This window comes from Aulonocara sp. 'chitande type north' Nkhata Bay, linkage group LG8 (assembly GCF_057382095.1).
Source record: "Aulonocara sp. 'chitande type north' Nkhata Bay isolate Kocher_YH1m ecotype deep benthic linkage group LG8, A_spYH_male_GT1.1, whole genome shotgun sequence".
NCBI classification, from domain to species: domain Eukaryota; kingdom Metazoa; phylum Chordata; class Actinopteri; order Cichliformes; family Cichlidae; genus Aulonocara; species Aulonocara sp. 'chitande type north' Nkhata Bay.
The window spans coordinates 17,278,386-17,306,016 of NC_141351.1; the positions used below are offsets into that span (position 1 = coordinate 17,278,386).

The following is a 27,631-nucleotide window of genomic DNA, read 5'->3' on the forward strand; positions in this document are numbered from 1 at the left end:
GTTTGTCTCTCATGTAGGGCTGCCACGATTAGTCGACTAGTCAGGATTACGTCGACTATCAAAATTGTCTACGACTAATTTAATAGTCGACGCGTCGTTTGAAGCTTTGTAAGATCCCAAAAGATGCAGGAATAAGTAGTAGGATTTAAGAGTGTAATAACGGACTGAAACAGAAGATGGCAGCACCTCATGTACAAGGATGCCAGCTGCTGTTAAACCCCGAAGAAGAAGAAACTGTGTCCCAGAATTCATAGCGCAGCACAGCTCAGTTTCCAACAATGGCGGCAGCTAGTTAGTTTTAATGTTACTCTTATTATTCTTTCTCGGTCACAAAATAAACGTTTAACATATTTTCAGGCGAGAATGTAGCTGTGTAAACCTCAAATATCTGCTCAGTTTATCAAGACACCACATATTTTCAAAAGCGCTCCGACATTTTCCGAGACATCTGTTACCCACTAGCTCGATAGCTAGCCGGGGGCTAGGCTCACTAGAGCCTGTGAGAACACCGGACACCCGGCAAATCTTTTTCAACCCACCGCCGTCTTTTGCTACTCAGGTTAAACATGACATATAAGTCACTTGGATAACTTTAAAATGTTATTGTTTGGCTTTTTTCGGTATTTTATTTGTTCCTGAGTAAATCGATTTGGCTGAGATTAAAATTATAGTTTTTACACAGATGCTCGAGAATATACTCCGGTGTCCCGTTATATTTTAGATAGCAAGGAGCAGACGGCTGAGTTTATTAAACTCCACCGAAACAATCTGCAAATTTCATTCAAATTTAATAAACTATCATCTTGTCTTTATTTTTTGTTAGCACATACCGTAAACACTTAAAGCTGTAAGCTAATGATAGTTATATAAGAGCAGATGCATGCTGGTGCAATAAGCTGTACGTTTTACGTCCAATGGATGCACGATCTGATTAGTCGACGATCAAAATAATCGTTTTGGGCAGCCCTACTCTCATGCTTAGTCTCTAACTCCCCCCACCAAACTCCTCTCTCCTAACCCTTCTCAGTAACAGATGTTACGTCACTGTAATAGGCAAGACAGAATATTGGTTTTTTCTGCCTTTTTCCTCATTCTGTTTCAATGTCATGCACATTGTATTAAGCTTTGAATCCCCAAGTTCATTTGAAAACACACTGTTAGCTGTGTGGAGGAGATAACATATTCTGGAGAAAAAGTGAGATTGAGAAAGTTACTGAGGGAGGATGAAAGAGAGACCGACCGAGTTCAAGATGGTTAAAAACGAGGAAAGTGGGACCAGACAAGGAGAGGAGACTATAGCAGCTTTTGTATTATGTTTGAAGTCCATGCCCATAGACTGCAGCATCATATTGATCTGGTGCTGTTGTTATGCTAAGGTTGGGTTGGATGATGCCAGATACTCTTGGACGAATTGATTACGTTGAAGAGTGCATGGCTTCTTACTTGGCGTTAAAATGATTTATGTATCCATATTTCCAACTCTAGCCTCGAGACCAGGTATATCACATTAACATTTAGGAGTTTACTCCAGCATACTCACGAGAAATCCTGATATCATAGACAACTATTCTTCCCTTATACACAGTGTTCCTTCACGGCTCTGCCTCCTATCCTGTGTTCCTCCACCTCCAGAGAGGTTGTTTTCATGGAGATCTAAGTAATTAGATTGCCATTTAATCCCCCCGCCTGTGTGAATACAACTGCTATATTTGATTCTGTGTCTAATCAACACAATTTACCATGCCAAGCGAGTCTCTTAAAGAAGAACTCGGGTCAATTTAACAGATTTTAAACATCACATTTAAAAATTTTTTGCCCTTCATCAAGCTAAAACCCTGCCAGACCCAGACAGGGTTTGTTAAAAATGAGCCTCCTGGGTTTTTTTTATTTTTATTGACAGCTATTTTTCCAATATACAGTCTGTGTTTTTCTGCACTTCCTCCGCAGGTGAAGAATTTCAGTCAATTGTGGCAGATCTAGGAAGCCGAATGTGGATATTTGACGTTAAAGACAGTTGTCAGTCTTTCTGCAAGATCAACACCTGCAAAATCAGAGGGAAAATCTGACCTTACTTTGTGTCAACTTTATAGAACAATCAGTTTTTCTTTGGGCTTTTTTAGTATTGAAAATCTCCATACGCGTTCTATTTTGAACAACTCACTCGTATGTATAATTGGCTCATATTCAAATGGCTACACTTAATCATAGCTTTTATTGCAACCTGCATTTGCATATTTAATATCTTCAGTGGGAATTGAGGTCACATTGATATACACACCAGGAGCTACGTTTACAGAAGCCTAAAATTTGAATTATAGTCGGTTTAAAAGTGCAAACAGAATAAAAATACCCAATCTGAACACTGCAATCAAATTAAACAAATGTCATTTCAATTTTTTTTTTTTTAAAGAAATTTTTCACTTTTGCACCTGTCAGCACATCACTGATTAAATATCGGCCACATCTAAACACCAGAGCATTAGAAATCACATTGATGTGATGACTTTAGTAAAAAAACAAACTAAAAAAAACAAAAGTGTGCAAGCATCATAGGAAAGGTAATTTCTTCTAAGAGCCTTACAGGGAAATTGCTTTTATTTGTTAAAATTAAGCATTTTGCTACACAGTTTGTTGCTTGCAGATTGAGAGCAAAGGTTAGCAAACATCTTTGTGGTCTTGTCTTAGGAATGGAGAGTGGAGAAAGAGCCTGTGTTAGAGGGAACAGGGGTGCCTATTCTCCATGGGCAAAGCTCTGCATTGACACTGTACATATTAACTATATATAAGAGCGAAATCTCATCTCAGGAGTCAGTTCTATTTCATTCATTTTTTAAACCATTGCCTATTAATTAGTTCTGTCTTGTGTCCTTCAAATTCTTTGCCATCAGTCAGCTCAAATCACCCCGTCGTTCTGTCATTGAATTGTTGTTAAAGCACCATTCTTGTTGTCAACCCTGCGGCTATGCAGAGGACCTGCTGGGATCCTAAAATATTTTACGTTGCAATGCACCCTTCCTCATCTCACACATCAGAGGGAACAGAGTTATGCCCTGCTCCTTGATTTTCAGGAGCCGATTGAAGTATGGCCAGAGCCTTATCAGTTATTGAGAGCAGTAGATAGAAAATGATTATAAATGGCTTCTCAGAGGAGAAAAGTAGACTGAGTAGAACAGCAGTGACCACTGAAAACACTTTTATTGATTGCCTCTCACCCACCTACTTTTTTAAATCTCCTTTCTTTTCCATCTCTTCCCCATCTCGCTCGTTTTGACCGTTGTCAGCTTACTTCTTGTAATCACTGAAAAACAGAAACAGCTAAGCTGCATGCGCATACGCAATTTAACCTTGTGTCTTGCCATTCTAACTGTGAGTAAAGAGCCTTCATGGGGGTCATACTGACTGTGTAAGAACATGGTACAAGCTTGACTTAATTGTCATGCCCTACAAGGACTCACGTAGACTTAATAAATGAAATTTAGCAGCAATCTCAGTTTGGTAGGGCACTGCATCTTTGCAATTTATTTCAAAGTTGGGCTTTAATTAAGTATTGCAATAACTTTTAGTTGGCTTGTTGTGAGTTTGTGTATAGGGATTCATGATTCTTAGAGGCTATATCTGAGAACCATCGCTGAATTTAGCGTTTTTGTATGAGAATTAGATATTCTGAAGCCTCCAACAGAGCAACTAAACATTGTTTAACATACAAGCATAGTGCCTCCAAATTAAGTTATGCCACGTGTGTCTTCAAAAGAAGATACTTTCTCGCCTGGTTGACTTTGCACACGTATATTAGTTTTCAAATAAATTGAACTTTACATTTAAGTCATTCAGATTTTTAGTTGGCTTGGAAACAGCGCACTGTGATGATATTTCATGATGTGTGGACGGTAATTAATTTCACCTTTTGCAACCCTGTGCTCACACGCTCCATTGTATTTATCCCCTCTACTCAGTGAATGAAGCAGTGTGAAGGGACAGTATGAGAATCAGAAGAAGACATATAGCTTAATGGACAGCGTCGCGTGTAAATGTCACATGTCCCCATGCGCTCATTAGCAGCATTCACATTAGTAATAGCCCTTCCCCTCCTCTCTGTGGTGTCTCTTTTCCACCTGTTCACTTTCCCTCAAGGAGAAAGAGCAGGGCGCATTTGGATCATCGTGTCTTTGAAGAGGAATGGCTACTAACCTGTAAATAATGCATGCGCTGTTCCGGCATGTGTCACAGTTGGCCGTGTCCTGTCCGGTTCGATAGGAGAGTCTGCGGGGAAGATAAGAGTCGTGAATGAGTAATTACAGGACTTGTTAGGCTGCTCCCTCACACCTTCCTTTCTCATCTTATTTGTCATCCCTCGTTAGCGAGAGCGAAGTAAATGAGGGTGATGATGAGGAGTCACACTGCCCTCCTGACCGTGACACCGGTCAGGAGCCAGGGCACGGTGTCAGCCATTACTTGTGGTTGACTGATTAGTAGTCAGATAAAGCTAAAGGGTACACAGGGTGAGTTTTTGACCTGCGTTTAAAGAGGATTTTCATTATAGACTTGTTTCAGGATTGTTGAAATACCTTCCAATTATATTGGAGTTTTTCATGAAGTAATAACAAAAGTACTGTTGGGCTGTAACACTACATTAGTGTAATTATCATTTAATCGGCTGATTATTTTATGTACACTGTGATAGAAACACATATTTAAACTGTTGATTAGAAGTGTAAACTCATAATATATCAAACAGCGTTTATAACCCAAATGGTTCTTGGCTAATAAATTAAGTAATCTTTAGTCAGTTTTTACCAAAATGAATAAAGGTTTTTAACACAAAAATGTTTTTTTTTAACTTGGTCTTTATTACTTTTTATTGCTGAATTGATGAGCTCCTCCTACGTTGTACGCTAACCCTTTTTACTCACGCGAAAGAAATCCCTTCATTGATTAATCCTTTCTGTGGAGCATATTTTTTGTAAAGCAAACAATCTGAGTTATAATCTGAAAGTAACAGAATCGTTTAGGTCCTCTAAGGAGATGAAATTGTACAATTTTGGTTGAGAATGCGACCCATTGACGTTTTATAGTTTGCCTCAATTTTATAGGCTAAAAACTAAAGTACTGTATTATATGATATGCTTTATATTGTTATCAGATGTTTTAACAACATAAAACAGGAAATGCTGATTGTGCTGATTAAAGATTATTTTCTAAAGGTTAACTGATGGGCCTGAGTTAAGAGCTTCAGTAAGCTTAAAGGATTTCTCTGGCATCTGTAAATGTGAGTAGAGTATTGATTTCAATGGTGTTCTTGTAATTCATGACATAATAGAATGGATGCAACTTTGGATTTTACCAACACTATTGAAAAGAAGGCAATTCTGGTTTTATGGTAATTAAACTTCTGCATCAGAAGAAGCAGTTTGTAAAAGTCTTGAAACATTGCTCATTTCTTTAGATTCCGGGTAGAAAAGGGTGAAACATTGCAGGAATGAATTGAAAGATGTAAACATATAGGGAACTATATAAGGCAACAGCCGAGATTGTACAATTCTAACAAGCCTGGAAGTCAATAACTTAGTATGTCCACCTTTATTCTTCTAACACAGCCTGAACTCCCTTCCCTTTTCCTGTAATTTCTATAGTAGTCTTTGGGAGTAATTCTGCAGGTTACTTGAAGGACTTTCAAAGATCTTCTTTGTTGGCTTCCTTTTGTTCTCTACTCTTTCAAAGTGATGCGACACTGTTTCAGTAATGTTTCGTTGTGTGCTTTTCTATTCAGGTATGCTTTGACTGCATTGGCAGCGTGTTTGGGCTGATGGTTATGATGAAAAATGAAGATCTAGATTTCCACAATTTTTTTTTTTTTTTAGCCAGATCCCCAGCATCACTGGCATGTTTTACAGATGGCTTTAGAGAATCCGTGTTAAGACCTTTGTCCTCCGTACCTAATGATCTAACCATTAGATCATTAGGTCTTTTTCTTAAGGACATGACTTTCAAATTAAAAAAAAAAATAGGTTCAAGGTTTTCCACTTCTTCTTTTATTCTCCATTTTTTACAGTTTCCTTTAATCTCTTAAGGGCACTCAGCGCCCCATACAGATGTATGTGATGATATATGACATAAGTCTTTGGCAAATATAAGGTCTTTTTTTTGTGTAGACACAACACTGGATCATCCCTTGGGTTAAAGGCCTTTTTTATCCTTGAATGATCCACAGGCCAGCGTTCAGTAGCTTAGCAAGCAAAACATTGCTCTGAAAATGGAAAGTAGTCATGTATAACCATTGGACTGAAAATGAATGGAAAAGCAGCCAAAGAAAAACTTTGAAAGATCTTCGGAAACCCTGAAGAACCATTCCCCCAATATTACTTTTAAAAATGACAAGAATACCAGGCTCCATAGAAGCAAAATAGAAATAAACGAGCAAAGGTTCAAGACTTTTGCACAGTTCTGTTTACCACATAGAGATGCCATGCATAATTTTTAATAGCTGTGCTCTTCTTCATCAATCACTGGCAGGTATTTGTATGTCATCACGCATATTAGATACCACTCTCCTGCTAACCAAAACAGCTTATTCGGGTTATATCAGTGCCAGCATCAATAACGCCGTGGTACACAGGCATGTAACCTTTGAAACACAGTTTAAAACTTGCTTACCAGTGGATCAGGTATTTTTATCTGTCAAGGTTTTGAGATGTCTAAGGTTTCTCTCTTCACCCTTTCTGTTAGAGCTCATCCCAGTGATGAACAGCTGCACATTTTTCCAGACAAAAAAAGGCCTTTGTTACTCAGTTTAATCAATAAAACATATGAAAACAGAGAGAGACTGCTCAGAGTGGGGTCTGTGGATTAGTCTCAGTAATGGGGGCACTGTTTCTGGAGAGAGATGTTGCTGTTGAACTTTCAACAGTATTGTTTTGTCAAGTAACACATCAGCTAAATACCAATAGAGATTAGCGAGAAGATGTTTTTTCTTCTTTGTGAGGTTTATTTAGATGTGATGATGCTTTCACAGACAGTTACACATGTCTGGTTTCTCAAGTGAACCTTAATGTTAAAGCCACTGTGTTCCATTCCTCATACTTCTAATGGGTAACTTTTGCTTTTAATCCTCAGCTTTCATCTTTGCAGTAGAATAGCCGTTTTTCATTTCTCTCACTACTACTTTTGCCAGGCTACCCACAGGCTGCGGCACCAATAAAAATTAAAGCCCTACCATAAATTTCCCCTCCTTATCTACTGCACTGCTTTCTGCGCTGTGTGCTCTGACAGGTATATTGGAGGTGTTGACATCAATATTGTTATTTAAGACTGTACCAGACTCGGGAAATGGGATGGATGCAGTGATACAAGATTTACGTTTACATGTTTACATTTGCAACTGGGATTAATTGTAATAATAGGCTTGGAAGTGCAGTGCAGTGCAGTGAGGAAGACCACAGCCACGCTCGCTTTTCGCAAGACGAGTCAATCAATAAACAACTGATGGGTTACATTGTCAACTGAATTGTGCCCTTTGAACGACTCCCCTATTTTCTGTCTTTCTCTAACCCTCATGCTGTCTAGGTCTCTTTCCCCCTCAATCTTTCATAACTCCTCACCCCCTCTCACACTGAGTTGATAGGAGAAAATAAGAGAGTAGAGCTCATTTCGGCAAGCTTCCCTGGGGAGCGCGAAGCCAAAAGTGCCATTAACAGTATATTTACACACCTCCCTCGATTTTGCTACTACGTGAAGTCTCCCAAATGTCACCGAGTGGGTGGGATTCCAGGGGCATAAAAACATGCACACATACACAGTGCTAATAGACACGCTAGCAACAAGTCCCCATGAGTGTGATTAATTGGGTCTGGGCTGCCAGCACTATCTGATGATACAGCATTATTCCCAAGCTTTGTGTTCTTGGGTCCAGCCAATGATGTACTCTAGAATCCTTCCCACTGTCACGCTCTATGCTCTGGGCAAAACTGTAGTCGAGGGACAAGTGTCTATGTGTGTTTGTGCTTTTCAGAGTGTTCCCTTTGTAATAGCTTCTCATCCCCAGTCTCGTCAGACTTTATAGTCCCAAGTTTTTAGTGGTTTTCTTCCCTAACTGTCTCATTTTTTTGTTAATAGCCAAGTCGAAGAAGTCATTTTCAATGCTGAGGCACTGGAATTGCTATTCCAATATATAGTTTTTTGGAGGAAGTAACACTTTTGATGGGGATAAAACCACTCCAGTTGAAACATCAGTACCAACAGAGAAGTTACAAAAAAGGGTTAACTTTCATATTCACCAAAGGATAAAAGTCATCAAGCCAATAGGAAAAAACAAAACAAAAAAGCCTTCTATGTCTTTCTTTCAAGAAATATGTTGTTTTGCAAATTGTAGTTTCTTTAAGATCACTGCTAGATTTTAAGGCACATAGAAGGCTTTGATGTCTGCCATGTTCTTGGGTTGATGGAAAGCTCTGTGCCCACCTGCTGCCTGCTGCACTCTCCGCCTCTTGAACTCACTGGGGAGAGCAGCAGGCAGACTTTTGTAGCTTCTCTTTAAGAAGTAAACAGTGATTTTTCTACTGTGCTTTTGGTTTAAGATTTGCACTAACAAGACCCTCAGAGGATGCTGTCATGCGATATATTTCTGTAAATGTAATGTACATCGCAGATTGTTGTTATCTGGAAGGTCCTGGCTGCACATGGGAAAGATGGTGCTGACTTTTAGCTTCAAACTCGCTCCAATACAGCTGGTGTATTGTGTGAAAAAAGTGACCTTTGAAATACAGAAATACTGTATTTACAGGACAAAGATGACTATGCTTGAATAGATAAATAGAAGTTCACTTAGCCTTGGATGGATTACACGGGGCTTACACTGCTCACTGGCTTTAGCTTAATTTAGGAAGCACAATGTGAAAACACAGTGTCTTTGTGTATGTGAACAGATGGTGCCATTAAAGAGTGCTCACTTATTTTTGTCTATGAAAAGCTTCTCCTCTCCTTACCTCCCCACTTCCCACCTGCCACTTTAGACACACCTGATAAGTCAGATGTGCTCGGCAACGCATTGAAAGTAGTGTCCCGCATTATGTCACGCGTGTGCTAACTTTTTCAATCGCATTTTTCTAAGTTTGTCAACTAGGAGATTAAAGTTGCATTGTGCAAGACTGAAGGAGGATAATTGCCTTGTTAGAGGGTTGCAAATGCTACGTGCTATGTTTGAAGTTGAAATTGAGAATTGCTTTCTTACACTTGGAAGTACTTGTACTTGTGTCCTCCTTGTTTATAAGCTTGACAGGTGTGTTTTGGATATGTTGATTACATGGGGTTTCTCGCTCCATGCCGTAACACGGCTACTGGTCAAAACGGATAGGGATCTGGGTGCCGAGCCCCAGCAATTCTCCCAACAAATTGCCCATTTTTTTTGCCTCGTCCCTTTAGATAGCATCAAACCCACTGAAATAGAGGATTGTCTATCTGCAGCCCTTTTGTATATACTCAGTATCTTTTGGACAGTAAATGGCTTTTTCACAGGCTGTGGCTTTTTCACATGCCTTGGACTTTTCTAGATAAACTTATAGTCTGCTGCTGGATAAAGCTAATCGTTAAACGTTTAGTATTTTCTTTAAGTAATAAACAATCTTAAATTTAATGCCATTCTGTAATTTGATGCCCTGCTTAGAATAATATTCATGTCTTGAGCATTTTAGTGTTAAATTACTCAATTAATAAACTGAGAGAGCGTTGCTTAGCACTGGGTTTGTGAATGAAGGTGACATACACAATGGCAACATGTGATTTAAAGCATGTACGTAATGCAGCAGCTGCACCATATCTAAGGAGAATTGTCACAAAAGGGCATTGCACTGTAATAGCACTGCAGGGCACATCCAAGTGAAAGCCACATCACTACAGCTACAATAATGCTCTTTTGGTGCCTCAGTCAAGGCTCTGCTGAGCAGCTGTCACACTTATAAGATTTTTACTGTAATAAAGAAATAATGTGTCACACCAACATTGTATTTTTGTTGTTGATACTGAATCATGAACGTGTTATGTTTCTCTTGTTTTGTAATATATTCTTCTCTCAGTTTTTATCTGTAGATTTATAGCATTCCTTTGTGGCTAACATAAGACCCGCGTCAGTGTACGTTAAGTAGACAACTCTTGCTAAACCAATCAATAGATGCTTTTGTTGTTTGTTTTGTCTGTGTTGCGTGTTTTGTAATACATCTGTAGTTCCATAATTCAGCCATGGTTGGCCACTGAGTCATTTTCAGTGCTAAATCGATCTTTGGCCTTTTAGCATAAAATTGGTTCTCCCTCAGTTCTGTACAGTCAGTTTTACCAATTTACAATCTGGAGAAGAGCCTTGGCGTGGGACCGGTACTGTGCATCTGCAGCAGGGAGAAATAATCGTGCATCTGTACACGATTCGAGTGAGATGGCTTACCCTTCTCTGTGGGCCTCTCCTTTTTCCAGTTCCTGGATGACCCCCAGCAGCACCTTGATGGTCTCTTGGCTGGAGCTGATGAGATTTTCCATGGCCTGGAGCTGTGCTTTAACGTCCCCGTCCTGATTCATAGGCACTATTTGCTTACAGGCTTCCTGCGTTTGGTCGGTTGGTGTTCCATCAGCCTCACCGCCTATGCAGGGTGACAGAGGTTCCTCCATGCCCCGTATAGGCCGGGCAGATAACTGCCCCGTGTGGCACTGTGCCTGTGTTTTACAGCCTCCACGGGATCGTGGTAACGTCTCACTCGACAGCCCGTTGAGCTGCAGGCCTTTCTTTCGCTTGCTCCGTACAGACGGACTGTCCAGGCACTCCACCTGGGTGAGGGAGTTCCAGGCGATGGGGCCCGTAACCTTGGAGGCCCTGTCCGGCAGGGTTCGGGATGAGCCTTCCTCCAGATTGAGCAGCTGCCTCTTGGCCGAGCGGTCTGTGTCGGCCTCCCTGTGTTGTAATCCTGTTCTGGCTTTGGAAGGTATGCTGCAGAGCTGGTACTCTGCCTGTGCTCCAGGTCCGCTTCCTCTCGGTGTGTCTGCGAGGCAGTCTGTGTCTGCAGTGCAACTGAGCAGCAGAGCATCAGAGCACAGGCCATCAGGTGCAGTGTGCTGCTCCACTGTGGCAATGCACTCATTAGTATGGAGCAGAGCCCTGGTCCTCAGGACTCCGCTCCCCCCACAGGCCCCCTCCTCCTCCTCATCTAAACCCTGCTCAGGTGCCTTAGACTGCTTCACCTCCATGATAAAACCGTTATTCTGACCTTTATAAGTTTCCACGGCCGCCACATGCTTAAAGGTATGTCCTTTTTTGCGCTCGAAGGGAAACGTCTGATACCGTTTCTTCAGGTCGGGTGACGTCTGAACACCTGTGCTCCTTGTGACGTTAGGAATCGATCTGCGTGCAGGGACAGTCATGTATTTGCGGTATGCCACTTTGTATGACATTGGTTTGCCACTTTTCCCCGCTGCCTGCAACTCCGCCTCTCTTTGCTCGTTCTGCGCCTCGCAGATGTCCTTGAAACGCACTTGCAAGGCCTTGTTTCTCTTCCTCACCTGTCGATTGGCTTCCAGGGAATACTTTACCTCCAGCGCCAGCGAAGTGGAGGGCACGGGCGCTGCCTCCGAGTCAGACTCTGAGTTGGTGAGCATGCATTTGCCACCCTCCTTGCTCACCATGTTTCCTGAGAGGCATAGAGGAGAAACACTGTTAATCATCAGTAATGAGGGGCTTAGACAAAGACCCTTGCCTGACTATTACATCCCACTTGATAAAACACACATTCTCTCTTAGCTTAGGGAGAAGGGAGGAAACGGTGTAATTAAATAGAGCTAAAGGTATATGATTTAAAAAAAGCTTTTATCAGACACTTCACATTAAAATGAAACAAATAGACATTTTCAGTGAATATCTTTGAAAAGCTGAGGTTGATATTTGATATGCTTTCTTTTCTTCTAGAGCTAAAGGTGCAGCTTAAACTATGGAAGTCAGTTTTTCATATGCATGTACTGCAGATTTCTTTCCCTTTTTATTTCTTTTTTTTTATTGCCCGATTTCATGGCTCTTTTATGCTTGGCAGTTATTTACTGTTTATTTGCTGAATCACAACTCAGTTTAGGCTGTAAGGGTTCCCCAAAAATTATCCTATCAAATTTCCATGATACATTTAATCGCCTCTGTGAAACTAATAACTCCAGTTTTAAATAATTTTCCTTCGTTTATCATTGTCAGTTAAAGTGTCTTTCATAACGACTTCCTCCTTTTCCTACCCCACTTTCTACATTTATGAGTATCTGCTGCTCTAGTTGCGTTCGCCTTTTGGGTTTGTATCAATCACCGAGCTTACAATATATAAGGATGATGTCTGATTTTCCTTTCCGTGGTTTATTAGCTTCAGCACGATTCTTCACTGCCTCACCTTTCCTGCTCATAGTTAATAATTAATTCCCTGAATATGAAAAGTAGTCTCTTTTCTGACTTAACTGAGAAAATGTTAAGAAAAACATGAGGTTGACATCTGCAAACAGACAACTCTTTGTCAGAACGCTGTACAACAAGCCTCTGAGGAGAAACAAGCGGAGATAACGAATTATCTTTCCTTAGTACCACAGGTATGGTAGTGGGATCGTGACTCTGCAGTGTGCCTCTGAGGCTCTGACAGAAATATATTTCACCTTCTGCCTCCTCATTTACAATAAGGAAACGCTCCACGCACTCATATAGATGCTGAATCAGATAGGCCAATTATCCTTCTCAGCTTATCTGCCATGACTGTTCTCTGTCACCAGCAAATGACTTCCTATTTCAAACCTGTCTGTTTACTTAGCTGGGAGCTACAGAACAGTTTTCTTTTTTCCCCCCATCACTGTCTTCTTCGCCATCATCTATCACTCCGTAATATTAAATTAGCACGCTGGGTCTCTGGCTCCATTAGGCGACACCTATTTTTTACTGTCTCACCTAACATCTAGCTTAAGAGTCTTGTCTACAGACATTAGTCAGTGGCATCTGTAAATGTGATACTTTTACAGTGTTATAATCATTCAGTCATTTTATGCAAAAAGGTGCCTCATCCTCAGTTGCTTTTTCCTGCAATGAGAATGAGAATTTAGTTTAGCTGTGAATTATATGTTACCCGTTACATCCTTCGTTTACCGGATATGTCATGCCATATGGTATAATTGTCATTATCATAGGCTTTTTTCATAAAAGAAGCTGATTTTGATTGACACTCTTCCCTTGAAACTGGTCAACCCTCCTCCAGTTGTGTAATTGGGGAAGTGAGAGCAGCATGCACACATAGACAGGGTTGAGATGAGATGCTTTCTCCTGTGCAAACAGATGTCTGTTTGATTCTGAGCAGATGGATAATTACTGATGTGACCAAGTGACCAGGGAATACAATCTAATGCAGTTTTTTGTTGAAAATGTATAAAAGCCCAGCACGGGGCATGTTGGTAAACTACAAAAATCCTCCGCTGTTAAGATACACTTCCCACTTTAACAGGGGTATATAGGGAGTAGCTTTTATTTACTGTGCATCGTTCAAGAGCGGATGTTATAAAATACTCCACAACAAAAGACTAAAAAGCAAGTAAGAGACAACAAAAGACAATAAATGCAGACAACTGGATAAAAATGTAAGGTGGGGGGATGCAGGATGTGAGAGAGAGAGAGTTCTCCCTGCCCTTCACGCAAAGGCAGAGCGGGATTGCCTCATAATTCTCCATCGTCAAGAGCAGAATGTCAAAGGTCATGGATACTACAATTTTAGCCCCAGTGTCCCTTTTAAGAAAGGATTTCTGTAACCCTTCACATAGAAGGCTTTAAATATACATTTTGGTGCCGCTACATATAACCTGAACCATAAAAACATTATTATTATTATTACATACATAGGTCCACACAGACATTAGAGTTAAACTGTAGCCAAAAATAATGATTGAGAGATTAAGGATATGCAGGGGAGTTTTCAGCAGCTGATTCAGCCAACGTGATGGGCCGAGGAAATTTAGGAACTCTAACCTTAAACGTTTGTACGCCTCTGGCTTTATTAAAAAAAGAAGAAAAAAACATGCGATAATTAAAGACCCTGATCAGATGATTGCAGAAGAAAACTACTGCAATTAGTTCTTAGTAGCTCTGTTATACATGCAGGAACCTGGGAATATTTGTTTTATTAATAAAAAATGAATTCTGATTTTTACTTGAACCCAGTGAAGGGAAGGAAAAATAGGGATGATGTGCGAGTGTTAGGTTTTTTGGGGTTTTTTGTTTTGATTTTGTTTTCCATTCTGGACCAACTGATGTACACGTGAAATGAGCTGCAATAATCAAGACAGGACACAATTAATGTTTGTACTAAAAGCTCCAGATTTTTGGGTGCCAGTAAATGGTTTTTCTTTACTTTTGTTCCTCAGCTGCAGGCTTATAGGTACAGTGCAGGAACTATTAGTTCATTATAAGAAAAAAACATGATTATTTTACTCTCTACTGATCATATCACAATCTTTGTGTAATAGTTACATACGAAACGATAAATTTTTTCCAATCCTGCACTCATACAACACTCGTTGTGTCTCCTGATACTTTTTACCACATTTAAAAAGTCATTTAAAATTCATTTTAGTTTTATTTTTTAAATACTTTGTTATATTGTTGTTGCTGCCGCTCTTTATAATAACATATAAGCTGCTGTAACAAAATAATTTTGGGTAAAAAAAAAAATATATATATAGACATTTTGTTAATATTTTTCCAGTATGTGGAAAGGAGAAATGATCAAGAAGAAGCCAGGGAGATCTTTGTTCAGTTACCAATGGAAACAAGTGTTACACTTGTTATCACAAAATGTCCAATTATAGCAAGTGTAAATCACATAAAGGCTCCTGACCCCTTTGCCATGAGGCTGATTGAGCTGTGAACATTCAGGAAGTTACAGGAATGTAAAGTGGAAGAATCGGTACAGCACCTCCCGGTGAATTATTTCCTCTCGTTATTACCCTGTTTATCCCACATTTAAAAACCAGCAACTGAACAAAGGCAGATAATATTTTTTTTTAATTCTTTTGACTACTTGCCATGTTACATTTATTCCCAGAATATATCTGTTTGCTCGCTTGGCTGTGTTCCATCACTGTCAAGAGACCTCTCCATGTTTGTTCAGTGGATGACATTTTCAAAGAGAGTTTAAATCGCTAACCTACATTCCCTCTCTCCAAATGAGGTCAATAAATACTTCGGTGGTATTAGCTAGGTCTAAATTAAACATTATATTTAATATGTGCAAATTTATGTATGATTACATTTCAAGATGTCACCCTGTTCTGAGCCATTAGGTAGGAATGTAGTTTGTCAGCACAAACAGCAACAGTGTTGCTTCTCTATTACTCTCTATTCCTCCTTTCCTATGCGGCGGCATGACAATGTGTACAGTTTTGTGATATTGTCTCATGTTCACATTTACATTTGATCATATTTGACATGTCAGCACCGTAGGATGAATGATGTCTTCCTGGCTCCCCGTATCTGATTTGTTACCCATTGGGTGCAGACACGGGCAGCAGCACTCGTATCTCCCCTCCAGCTGCAACACCACCCTCTGGCCTTTTGCATAAACAGGATGATTCAGCACGCAAGGCTGTGACAACTGCCTCTTTTCATATGGTGGCCCTGGTCCTTTTTTTCTATTTAGAAGCTAATTGGTGAAGTGACCCACAATTTTCTACCCAGACCCCCCCACCCAAAAAAATAATCAAAAACCCAGACCTCACAAGGTCACATGCGCATAGCAAAGCACACTGACATTTTAATACTTGACCTGGTTTTAGCAGCGCTGCTGTCACGCTGGCCCTTTAGGTCACCATTTGGAATTTCTAGGGACACAATCACATTTGGCTAAAAGTGAGCCCGTTGAGCATTGCTAGTCTGGGGGCGATATTCTTCCGTTTAACAATTATATTAAGTTCTGTAATGGTTCGAGGACAATCCAGGTTACTGCAGTAATGCAATTCATTATCGTGGTATGATAGAAGAAGTTAGATAGAAGAAGAGAAGTGGTGCGCTCAGAGCACGTCCTCGCTTACACAGTGCACCTTACATTAAATGGAACCCCAATATTTGCCCTATTTAAAACTTTATACAAGTCACTTATTTGCTGAATGGCAGCCTCCTAATTTTGCTTTTGCTCCCTGGGAGGACATCTTAAAAGGTGGAAATTTCCGTGTCCTGACTCAGCCTGGGGATTGAATGTTTACCCTAACTTCGAGCCTGACTAATTTTGTTTTATCGCTTCTGCTCTACTGACAGGAAAATTCATTAATATGGTATGCATCACAAAACCGGTGAATCGATTGAACGCTGGAAATGCGGCTATACATGTCAATTAGCTGCAGCAATGTAAGCATCCTATCTCGTTTAAGCATTTAATGGTATGTTTCTATTTTAGGGATTTCCAATTGTGCAGCTGAAACATACGCTCGGCAGAGAATGTAAAAATATTTTCCTGGCAGCTTGGAACAAGTAGTACAACTCTAAGCTATTTACTCATATAGTAAATGACTATATCCTTTTACTCTGAGACGGTGGGGCTTTTTAGAGCACTTAGTTTCAATTCTGAGAAATATTGATGTCTCCAGTTCAGTGATATTTTTTGTAAAGTATGCTTCCCTGTATGTAGCATTGATCTAGGAAAGGCTTGCTCATTTTGGGGTGAACTTGCATACACAGACTCAGCTCTCCACCCCATTCAGGACCTTTGGGATGAACTGGAACGCCATCTGCAAGCCAGGCCTTGTCACCCAAGCAACATCAGTGGCTGACCTTGCTAGAGCCCCCACGGCTGAATGACTGTTTATTCCTCCAGCCAGCTTTCCACATTTTATAAAAAAGCCTTCCCAGAATATCAATAATAGTACTTTTTATGTACATATTAATTTATATAGCTGTGTGCTTTGTGAGTTTTTCAGACTGTATGAGCTTGAAGTTTGGTATTGAATTGCACTGCAGTTTTACACTATTAAAAGTCATTGTGATCTCAGAGGCTGCTGAATGAGTGGCAGTATCATCACAGTCATGGACATTTTCAACTCTTTAATCTAGTTCCATCTACTCCTGCTTTGTTTCCCTGTTTTCCCCCCTCCACTGTCATAATTATACAGGGCTTAGTGGTGTTTTGCAAATTCTTTGATCTGCCTCTTAAGAGCAGACGGATTACGCAGTAAAAAGATTGTACTGGTAAGGTTATTTGACAGTGTGGGTTTATTGCTGGGTTATTATTTTCTGTCTCTTTGTGCCGTGTCATGTGAGCAGGCTTGGCTGTACCCTTGTTCATAGAGTGGGATGTGAGGAGGATTGACGGCTGGGTGTTTTGACAGTAAGTTGGTATTGAGGGAAAATATTAGGGAAGTGCATTTTCCTGGCATCACATGCAGGAAATCCTTTGTAAGTAAACAGTAGTTTACTGCTGTGCCATTGCACTGGAAATGGCTGGATTTTATGGGATTGGTTTCAGGCATGTTTAATTCAATGATGCTTCCTTCCATTATTTTTTTTTCTACATTAGTTATTATCTATATTATTATTTCAGCAATGAATAAATACTATCTGTAGGATATCTTAAAGCGTAATATAAAGGCGTATTTTCACTCCTGGTTACAAATCATGTTGAGTTTAAGGAGAACTAAAATTACACCCATCATCTTGGATAACATAGCTTGGCTTAAAACCAGATCTTCTTAAAGTGGACCGCAAGCCAAATGGCTGATTTAAAATGATTTAGCTTACTCCAATAGCAATGATAATAATATCTTAACTGCAGTATTTGTTTCGATGCCAGAATCCTGAAATTGTGACCGAACCAATCCAGATTTGCTGTTGATCCACGCTGATCACAATATCCTTACTTTATATTTCTGCAATAAAAAAAGCTATGTTTGCAATACATATGTTATTTTTATGCATTGAGGTTTTTATTTCTTCCACTTAATGATCCCAAAGTAAACCATGTGTAAGTAAGACATTATATACACATGGTTTAAGTATGGTGCTAGGAATAACTCTCACAAAAGAACATAGTGTACTCTATGCTGGCCTGCTGCTTATGTGGATCTTCTTATCCTCGGCCTGTATCCCCCAGACTTTGTATCCTAATTATTTTTTACGCACTCTGTCCCTGCTGAATTGTACTTAGTTGGCTTTGCGTTGTGCACACTCAGGTAGGACCTTGATTAATTCTCAGAAAGTCTGTCTGTACGTCACAGGCTACTCTAGAGGGAGATCAGACCTCAGGATCTATACTGCAGAGACTGCCCGGCCTAATCACAATACATCATTGCCTCATCACCTTTTTTTCTTTACCACCTTTCTGCAGAACATTAGATCTCTTTTTTTTGTCTTCATCCCCCTGTTTTGTGCTCGTCTTCTCGTTGCTTTCTCTGTGTGTTTTTCTGTCTCTTTGCCTTCTAGACTGAGGTTTCAAAACTGATGGGTAACTAGAGAACTCCCCTGCTGCTTTCACATTCCTCATTGTCATCCCTAGCAAAGAAAAAAATACCCACACATATACACAGCTACACATGAAGATGGAAAAGACGAGAAGAAACAGGTGCAGATAGAAAGAACATGGGGCTTATACTCGGTTCGGATATTGCAGATTGAACGTGGGTAAAATAGAGACAGAAATGAAAGGGGAAGATGAAACCATGGAGAAAGATCCATCAAGAAGAATAGTCAGAAACCACAGAGGAAACAACAGCTAAAGCCATTCTGTCTTGTGTCATTTGGTCAGCTCAACTGAATCTTAAAAATATTGTGACGACAGTAACATCAAAGCAGTGTCACAGAAAGTGAAACTTGATATGTTCTTTGAAGAAAGTTTTATGTTTTATGGATTTTCACATAAAAAAGAAGGTTTTGTGAGGGTATATTTCACAGCACTGACGTGTGATGAGGCAAACAAGTTGGTTTGAGTGACAGTGTAAATAACTATTAAGGTAATGACTAAATACTTGGGACATTTGTGGTTTTGCTAACTGTTCTGGATACAGCAGGAACTGTGCATACGATCTTTTGACAGATGTTAGCTGGTGAACAGAAACCTTTTTAACAACAAAACCTAAAATGTTTACAACACATTTGCTTACCTTTTCTTATAAAGGTCAAAATTTGGGGCTTTTATGTAAATGAAAATTTAATATCTGGATTTTGGGATGTTGGTCAAACCTGTTTTACACCAGATAAAAACAAGAGAAGGTAATTTCTCATAATTAGTAGACTTGTTAATTAAATATGAACTTTATCCATATAATATATAAATACATATACAAATTTATATACTTTTTCTAAGGGAAAGTCCTTGCTGATTTCAGCAAAACAATGCCGAGTTTCATTTGGCATGCATTACAACACCATGGTCTGTTAGTGTTACTGGCCTCGAATCCAGACGCGTCACACAATAATTAAAGTTATGAAAAAGTTATGACAAAATGATGAACGAGACCCCAAACTTTTGAGAAAATCTGATATCAGGAGAAAACAGGAAAATATTTCTCTTTCAGAGGGTCTTCTCAGTTCTCAAGCTCTTACAAAACACTGTCAAGAAGAAGAGGTGATGTAACACAGTAGTAAACATGGCCTTGTCCCAGCTTCTTCTTTCTTTTAGCATGCCGCTGGCAACAAATTCAAAAGGCTATATTTAAAAAAAACAATAAAATGTTATAATATTTGGTGTGTTGTCTTCCACTATTTTCAGGTTTTACATGATTTGTAAATCACTGTAGTTCCCCCACTGATCACCATAGTGAATAACATTCCTCGTCTTGTTACAGTACAGTGTTATACTGGGAAACATTGATCCTGGCAGTGGATAGCACTTTGACACATACCACTCATGCAGACATCTCCCATCAGACTCAGCACATCCCCAGCTGCTGAGTGGGCCTTCAAACTGCAGAGTTTCCAATAACACTGAACATTTCCTACCCCAAGAGGTGCCCTTTTAAATCCCTGAGGAGGTGAAGCTGTAATTGGTAGAACAAAGGGCAGCTACACAATATTTAGTTGTTGGTTTTAAAGTTTTGTCTCATTTTTGCCTCAAAAAATCAAAAAACTCCTCTTCTCCTGCAGATGAATAGGAAAGCACATGTTTCACACACACATACACTTGCAGCAACACTTAGGTGAGATCAGGTGTGAAGTGCCTCCTTCTGTATTCATGTGATGTACAAAGTCAGCCACACATATCTACACATGGTCCCATCTTCAGCGACACACACACACAGTTCACCCAAACTGCATTACGTTGCTGTGGTCCTCCCAGTGAAAATACTCATTCTTAATGAATAATCCTATTAGCACATGAAAGGTAACATCTGGCTTGTTCCAAAAGCAGTCATTCTTTTATAGGAGAGTCATTTGTTTTCTGGATGAATGAGTACCCCTCCCAGTGAGCGGGGTGATGGGAGGTGAATGCACACTTCACCACTCGTTTGGAAACGCGTGTACTTTTTGCAGGCCACCTCTAATGTTTTTTGTTTTGTGTTTTTCCCCTCCCCTCCCCTCCCTTGCCATTTCTCCCTTTCTGTGTGCACACGTAAAAGCTTTAACTTTGTTCCAGCTTTAAATCTCCAGGAACCTCTCTGCATTTGCACTGATAGGACATAGGTGATGGCCTGAGCGTACTCCTGTCTCGTGTGTTTACGTGTGGCAGTTGTCCCTCTTTCTTTTTCTCTGTAGTATTAGAAGGTGAAGTGTTGCTTGATGTCTCCTAGAAATAAAGACTAGCTTTGAAGCGTTTGGCCATCGCATCCATTACTCCTAGACTGTCATCCCCCAGGTCTCATAAAGACATCAAGCGTCAAGGTTAAAGTAAGACAGCCAGTTAAAGTAATCATATTTTTTTGCTTTTTTTGGACTCTCACCTTTATTCCTACCCTGTAATTTCATATAATGGAATTATAAAAGCAAAGAGAAATTCAATATCCTCTCCTGCCTTATTCTGCTATTCCTTGCAGACAGTCTCTTTCCCCCTCGCTCTATATCTCTTTCTCTTTCTCCATCCATCTTTATCTGTTTCCCTCTGTCTTCTTCTTAGTGTCTGCTGAAAGTGAAATAGAGCATACAGGTGATTGTATCAGAGCGCTGATGTGAGCTGTGGTTAAAGGGGAGACGGAGAGCGATAGCAAGAGGTTTGTAGGAATGAGTGGGACTGACATGCGTTTTGTGTGGCAACTGAAGGACAGTTGAGATGTGAGGGCTCTTGGCAGCCCTTGTTCCCTCTCACCCCCTAAACACCGGCAACCCAGTGCCAACATCTTATCACCCCACACACACAAATGCACCAATAATCTTTAAGGAGATGGTGACTTCACCAACTCCATTAATCTAGATTAGTGTCCATTGGAGGTCCTTCATCAGATGCAGCCAGCTGTGTGATGCCCAGCTTTCACTACGTGTTTCTCTGTGCTGCATGCTCCCTGCTTTTAAAACACTGCTGCAGCCAAACGTGGGAAAGCAGCTTAATGCAATAATTCACAAATTCTTAATTTGAACATCGATATCGGCGTGTTTTATGTAACTCAGCTCACTTAGCTGAGAGGAAATGCAGCATCATGCAATTCCTCATACGCAAGCACTGTTTTAGCTTTGTATGCCGCTTCAGTCAGGTAAAATGTGGATCAAAATCCTCTTGGAAATGAAAAACTGACCTTCGAGATCTGATAAATGTCAGCAAGCATTGGCATTTAGTCCACCCCCTCCCCTCCCTCCAGACGCAAAATTAACCAATAGTTCAAATATTTTCATGTGTAAAGTTTTCCGAAGTGAGTAAATTGTCTGTTAAAGTCAGCACCAGCACATTCCATAAGCGCTCCCTGAATTTTCCCTTCACCCGAGCAGAGGCATCTGAGTGTAAAATCCATCTGAGATTTACCTCCTTTCATCTGTCACCCAGATTTGATATTTGATCATCTGACTAAAGAGAACATTTTGACTGAAAATATTCCTTATGGCTTATCCAGGGCTCAGTTCCTCTGAGCAAGCAGATTTCTTGGATTTCCCACTCCATAGGTTATATGAGCAGACTTCCCCCCCCTTTCAGATGCAGACTAAGAGGTGAAATGGAGGAGAGGACAAGAGCAGAGAAGAGCAACTTACCTCAGACTGTGAATTACTGACGTAAAGGATGTGATAGCCTAGATCCCTGGTTGTGCCCATGCATGCCTGTTTCCTCAGTAGATCAGAAGCGAGCTGGAAGAGGAGGCTATGCCATGGCAGAAGTTAAAGAGGACAGTCAGGCAGTGGCACGCAGGGGGAGCAGGGGCAGCAGTAGTTGGGAGTAGTTGTTGCACATCGGCGTCTATGATCCAGTAGCGTGAGCCTCCTCTAAGCCCGAGACAGAGTCAACACTCCCCCTCTTTTTTTCTTTTTTTTCCCCCTTCTCTCCACCCGGTCTCTTTTCGTCTTCTTCCCTTTCTCCACACGGTGTCGGCAGGGGCTTTCACTCACTCACACATGCATGCACACACTCACACACGAGCAGGCACACACATACTGTGGCTGAACTCCGGACGGCTCAGCGACGGAGCCCACGCAGGCTGAATATCCCCATCGTGCCGCCGCAGTTCTGCTCTCTGGCTTTCTCCTCTATTCTGTGTGTGTGTGTATGAGTGTGTGTGTGAGTGAGTGAGAGAGAGAGAGAGAGAGAGAGAGAGAGAGAGAGAGAGAGAGATTAAGTGAAAGGGGGAGGGAACATGAGAGCGAAAAAGAGAGATGGAGAGTGCAAAGGGAGGAAGGGAGGTTGCAGTGGAGAAAGTAGAGCTTTAGTTTTGGCTACATCTATCAGGTTCGTGCACCATCCATTTATCTTATAATCTTATAAAGCAGTTATATCAGTGACATCACAAAACCATATGCACATCTTTACCTCATATCCTCGAAGCCTTGCTTTGTTTGTCAGGAGCAGAAATAAATTCCAACTTTGAATGGCTTTGTTGAGGGCCACCTTACCTCACACACAGACCGATGTTTTTGAGATTTGTCATTCTTCACACCTGTGTTTTTGATTCTTTTGAGTTTCTTGGCATCCGTATGTTGATGCTTGTCATGTGTTACCCTTGAGAGTTTTCTTGCAAGTCCATTCACCTTCTGTCACCTCCCTACAGCTTTTTTCTTTGTGTGAGGGGAAAATTTCATTTGCTTTCCCTCCCTCCCAACTGCCTATTACAGAGCTTCTATTGCCCGTTCCCCTTTCAGGTATTTATCCATCTGTCACAGGAAAATACCAGTTTTCATAAGGGAATATGCAGCTTTATTTAGGCTTAATTGGATCTGTGGTGCATTTTGTATTATTTAGTTACCATAATGGGGAAGGAGGGAAATAATACACTCGGTGAAACCCTGATCATGTAAAAGTGTAGCCGTGTATGCTTGGTCGGATGTTTTTGGAGCCATAGCTCATCCTTATTCACTGACAGGGAAAACCCAACTTCTGCTATAAGCCTCAGGTACCATGGTAATGAGCTGCAGCTCTCCAGACAGCAGCTGCTGTGAAGTAAGTGTGCGTGTGTCTGTATGTGTGAGCATTTATATAAATATATATATTACAGGTACCAAAAGCAAATAAAGGGCACACATCTTTCCTTACCAAACAGGGTAAAGAGTCACTTCTTTCTCCGTTCATGCAACTGTGAAGTCAACATTTGTTACTGAGGGCTAGAAATCAATGATCAGGAGAAAATTTAAAATATGACATGAAATTTAAACAGTTGTAAAACGTTTTGAAATAATAACATTGATTTGTAAGAACGCTTCAATAAATGCATCCATAATTTTTCTTAATAAATGGATGTTTTATGAATGAGAAATACATTTAAAACATTCCAAACTGATTGAATGAATCCATTTGTAACAATCTTTTTCTAGGCTGGAAATTAGAATTATAATTTAGTCAACTTCATTTAGTAAAAGCAAGTTTATATAAAGCTATTCTATTTTTTTTTTTATCACACTGTTTTTCATGTACTGGATCACATTTAATGATTTTTATTTGATCATGGAAATACTTCCTGTGTCACCGTTAAATGTCTTTTATCCTTGACAGCAGGAACACAGTTCAGTTTCAGCCTAATGAGCCAAGTGGACAGCTCAGTCATTTGTGGCAGAACAGGCCCAAAGATTTTTATAGAATAAAAAGGGGAGATGTGTATGACAGTTATATTCAGTTCACATTTACATTCATCAGACTTCCTTCCCGTTGTTTATCGCCGACTTACGGCATCACAGCTCTCGTCGCAAAGTCCTTTATGACACACAAAAGAAAGTTTTGCTATTCTTTTTTCCCCCCTTTGCCTCATCTCACTTTTCTGCAACGTCACATAAGACACCCCTGCCTCCCGACTGACTGCACCTTCCAGGTGCTGAACGCTGCTCTCACAGCACGGTTTTATGAGTCTGGGTTCTTGTTTTGGAATGACAGTAACGCATCTGCTTCACAGCCTTGTTACTGCTCAGCCAAGCAGCGAAAACCTGCAAGTTTAACACAAAGAGCTGCATTATGTTTGTAAAGATTTGACCTTGGAACATCTCAGTTCTTGGAAAGTGTTTTAGATTTGAACCCAGGGTAATGGCATTTGTTTAATGGGTAGAACTCCTCTGGGAGATGATGTCTACTGTTAGTAGGAACAGAATAGGCTTTGCCATTTTCTTTTATTGGAATCTGCTCTACGATCTGCTTGTGTAAGCAAACTGTTTCTCAGATGGATAAACTGGTGGCAAAGGACAAGTCGCTGGAGTGACTCTCCTCTCGTATTGATTTCATTACCTCGAAGCTAAATCCTCAGGGGCCTCCTGTTTGATGTCCTTGTCCTTACATGCACACTATAGACAGGACTGTGGTCAATGGAAAATCCAGACCTAGTTTTTTTGCTTAGCCTGTAAATAGATTTATAGATTGTGTGATTTGTAATTTTGCTGTGATTGTCTACTGTTGCAGTAAAATCTACTCTTTGCTTTCATTAGATAGAGTTCTGTTTTCCTTTTAATATTTCTTTGGATTTGGACGCTGATATCTCTAGAATTTGGCTACCAAATAACTGTACCTTTTAATAACATCACATGATGTCATTAAAGGTACATTGTATAAAATCTCACCACTAGATGTCAGCAGATTGCAGTTTGCAGTCAACTTTCTTACCCTTCCTCAAGTCCTAGCTACGGTGGCTGCATTAGTACAAACGTGTTTCGGTCATCCAACGGCCGTGTGTTTCTACTACTGTGATTTTTAGGAAACTCAAGCCTAACACCAGCTGTTAAACTGAGATTCATCACTCATCCAAGTGCTACATCCAGATGAAAGGAATCAATCTTTTGCGATTTACTTACCTGAATGATTGAGCATGCATCAGCAATTACATAAATGTTACAAAACTAACTTAGAAGTTGTGCATATGTGGCTGGTCTCTAGCAACATACATAACTCGATTAGGCGGAACGACGATGTCCATCTCGGCCACTGTACTCAAGATGATGGGACATGGCAACATGGCAGCTTCTGCAAACCGATGCCCCGTTCTGTGTACTTTTAATGGTTTGATTCTAAATTTATGAGTATGTATTTGTTTGTTGGAAGACATAAGCACAAACCAATTTATGTATACGGTACTCTTTTTTTTTTTTTCTATTCAAAAACCTCAGAGAACAACTTAACTTTACCTTGTGAGAAGAGACAAAGTGATGAAAAAACCAAATGTTAGCATAGATTGGAAGGAGCAGTGAAATGCAATGAACTATCACCGTACTTGAATATATTTACATAAATTGTGGATTTTTGCTTTAACATTTTAATGTAAATTTGCCTCACCTTGTGGTCATACCTTTGTCCAGAGAGGTCACTGATTCGATAGGGCCGGATATCTTACTGTCACTACTCTCAATGATTTTTCTCAGGTCAAATTGCTCTCACACTAATTGCCAAACATTTTGTTAGCATTACCTTGTGGAACAATTGTTTGATTCGGTTCTTTTCCTTTCATTGTAATCCTTATTTACTAAATTTGATCAAGTCTTTTGACAGAAGACCTTACCTGTTCTTAAACTACACATTACCATATAGCATACTGCATACTAATTTAGATTAGTAGTCACCTCTAAACCCTATATACAGTTTTACACATTGATTATTTCGATCATTTCATCCTTAATAACATTTGATTTTTAAACAAAGTGTCAGGGCATCTGTGGTGTGTTTCGAACAGACTGTGCATTGTGAGCTTTAAAGCTTCTTCCAGAAATCTGTCTGATTTTCTGTCTCTGCCTCAGGCTCACTGACCACCAACAGCCAATTGAAATCGTGGACTGTCTTCAACCACATCTTTTTAAAAGCTGGTTTTAATCTTTAATAGCAAACAGTTTCGGGTCTCGTGGCATCAAAACATGGCAACATATTATTGACCTTCGCTATCCCACTCGTGCTCTAGTTCATCTCTGAATCTGTCACACTGACCAAGCAATGGTCGGTAAGATCTCATTCCTTTTCGGTGGATGATGCGTGTTTGGCAGTAGAGACGGGGCTTTCTTGTCAAAGAAAGTCGCCTTCATTCAGTGGGGTTCCCTATATAAATTAAGTTGTCTGTTCAAGGAAGTGTATTGGCTTTGATGTGAAAGTGCTTCCTCAAGCTTGTCTTAGCCGAATCCCATCTGAATGAATGAATTAACGGGTCACTTTCATGGCTGGCTGCCCAGGTTTTCTGCACATATTATCTACTGTCAAGTGTTTATCTGGACATCACCAAGCACCAAACCCACTGCTGCTGCTGCTGCTGCTGCAAAAAAGCCCAAATGAAGTGTGAATGGCTTCAGCTGGCTCTCCAACTTGTTTCCATTGGCTGACCCTCCTGCCTGCCACCTTGTTGGCCTGATGTCGGAGCCAAGCGGGTTAGCTGAATTGTGTAGCGGTGGCCAAGTACATTGTATGTTTCAGCTCTGCCTGCGTTTGACAGACCAGTGTGAAAAGTGCTGTTGTCTTTGGTCCTTTGTTCTTTTTCGATTCCATTTACGTATATTTAGTTTCAAGAACATGAATAATATATGTTTGTGATGAAGGAATCCATGACCTATAATCATAATATGAGTATAATAACAGAAACTTTTAATTGGACATTTTAAATATAGTTGACGCAAAGCTAATTTCTGGATTTCTCTATCTTTTTGCATTCCTTCTAACCTGTTTTTCTCTTGTCAGGCACTACTGATGCCAGTCATCTTTTAATTTGAATTCTCCTCACAAAATCACCTCATTGGAAATGTTTGAATCTCATCTGCAGCAACCCTTAATGCTTTCTCTGAGCGAGGAGGCAAATTGGGGAGAATTTAAACTGGAATCTTTTTTGTGTGTCGTTGGGTGCGTTGCACTTTCCTTACAACCTCCGTGACTTAGCAGCCCAAATCACTTCTGCTTGCACAGGTGTTGTTCTTATAAGATTAAATAGCATGGTGCCCATGCGAGGTTTCCTTTGTGCTGTTGTAATTTCCATCATAATGAGCCAGTAAAATCATATTGCATCAAGCTTGAATCTAATGGAGAGGAGGAGGGAGTAATTTGGATCCCTGTTGGTCATCAACCCCTCGTTCTCATCTTTTTTTCCCCTCTGCTATTGTGTC

General features: G+C 40.3%; 2 protein-coding genes across 6 annotated transcripts in view; one reads left to right on the forward strand and one right to left on the reverse strand.

Annotated features, from left to right (window-relative positions):
• The window catches only part of insyn2a (inhibitory synaptic factor 2A), a 34,657-nt gene extending 12,046 nt beyond the window's left edge, over positions 1 to 22,611 (reverse strand). For 2 of the 4 annotated variants that reach the window (XM_086303951.1, XM_086303953.1), the window contains exons 1-3: positions 22,130 to 22,611; positions 10,427 to 11,660; positions 4,189 to 4,260 (exon numbers count right to left, since the gene is read on the reverse strand). In XM_086303951.1, the coding sequence (XP_086160077.1) occupies positions 4,189 to 4,260; positions 10,427 to 11,655 (1,301 nt within the window). In that variant the 5' untranslated portion in view covers positions 11,656 to 11,660; positions 22,130 to 22,611. Of the gene's footprint in view, positions 1 to 3,257; positions 3,299 to 4,188; positions 4,261 to 10,426; positions 11,695 to 22,129 lie in introns of those variants that run through there. The other 2 variants (XM_086303952.1, XM_086303950.1) reach the window with 2 other exon arrangements.
• The window catches only part of dock1 (dedicator of cytokinesis 1), a 203,976-nt gene that overhangs the window by 108,234 nt on the left and 68,111 nt on the right, over positions 1 to 27,631 (forward strand). The gene's annotated exons all lie outside the window — the stretch shown is intronic.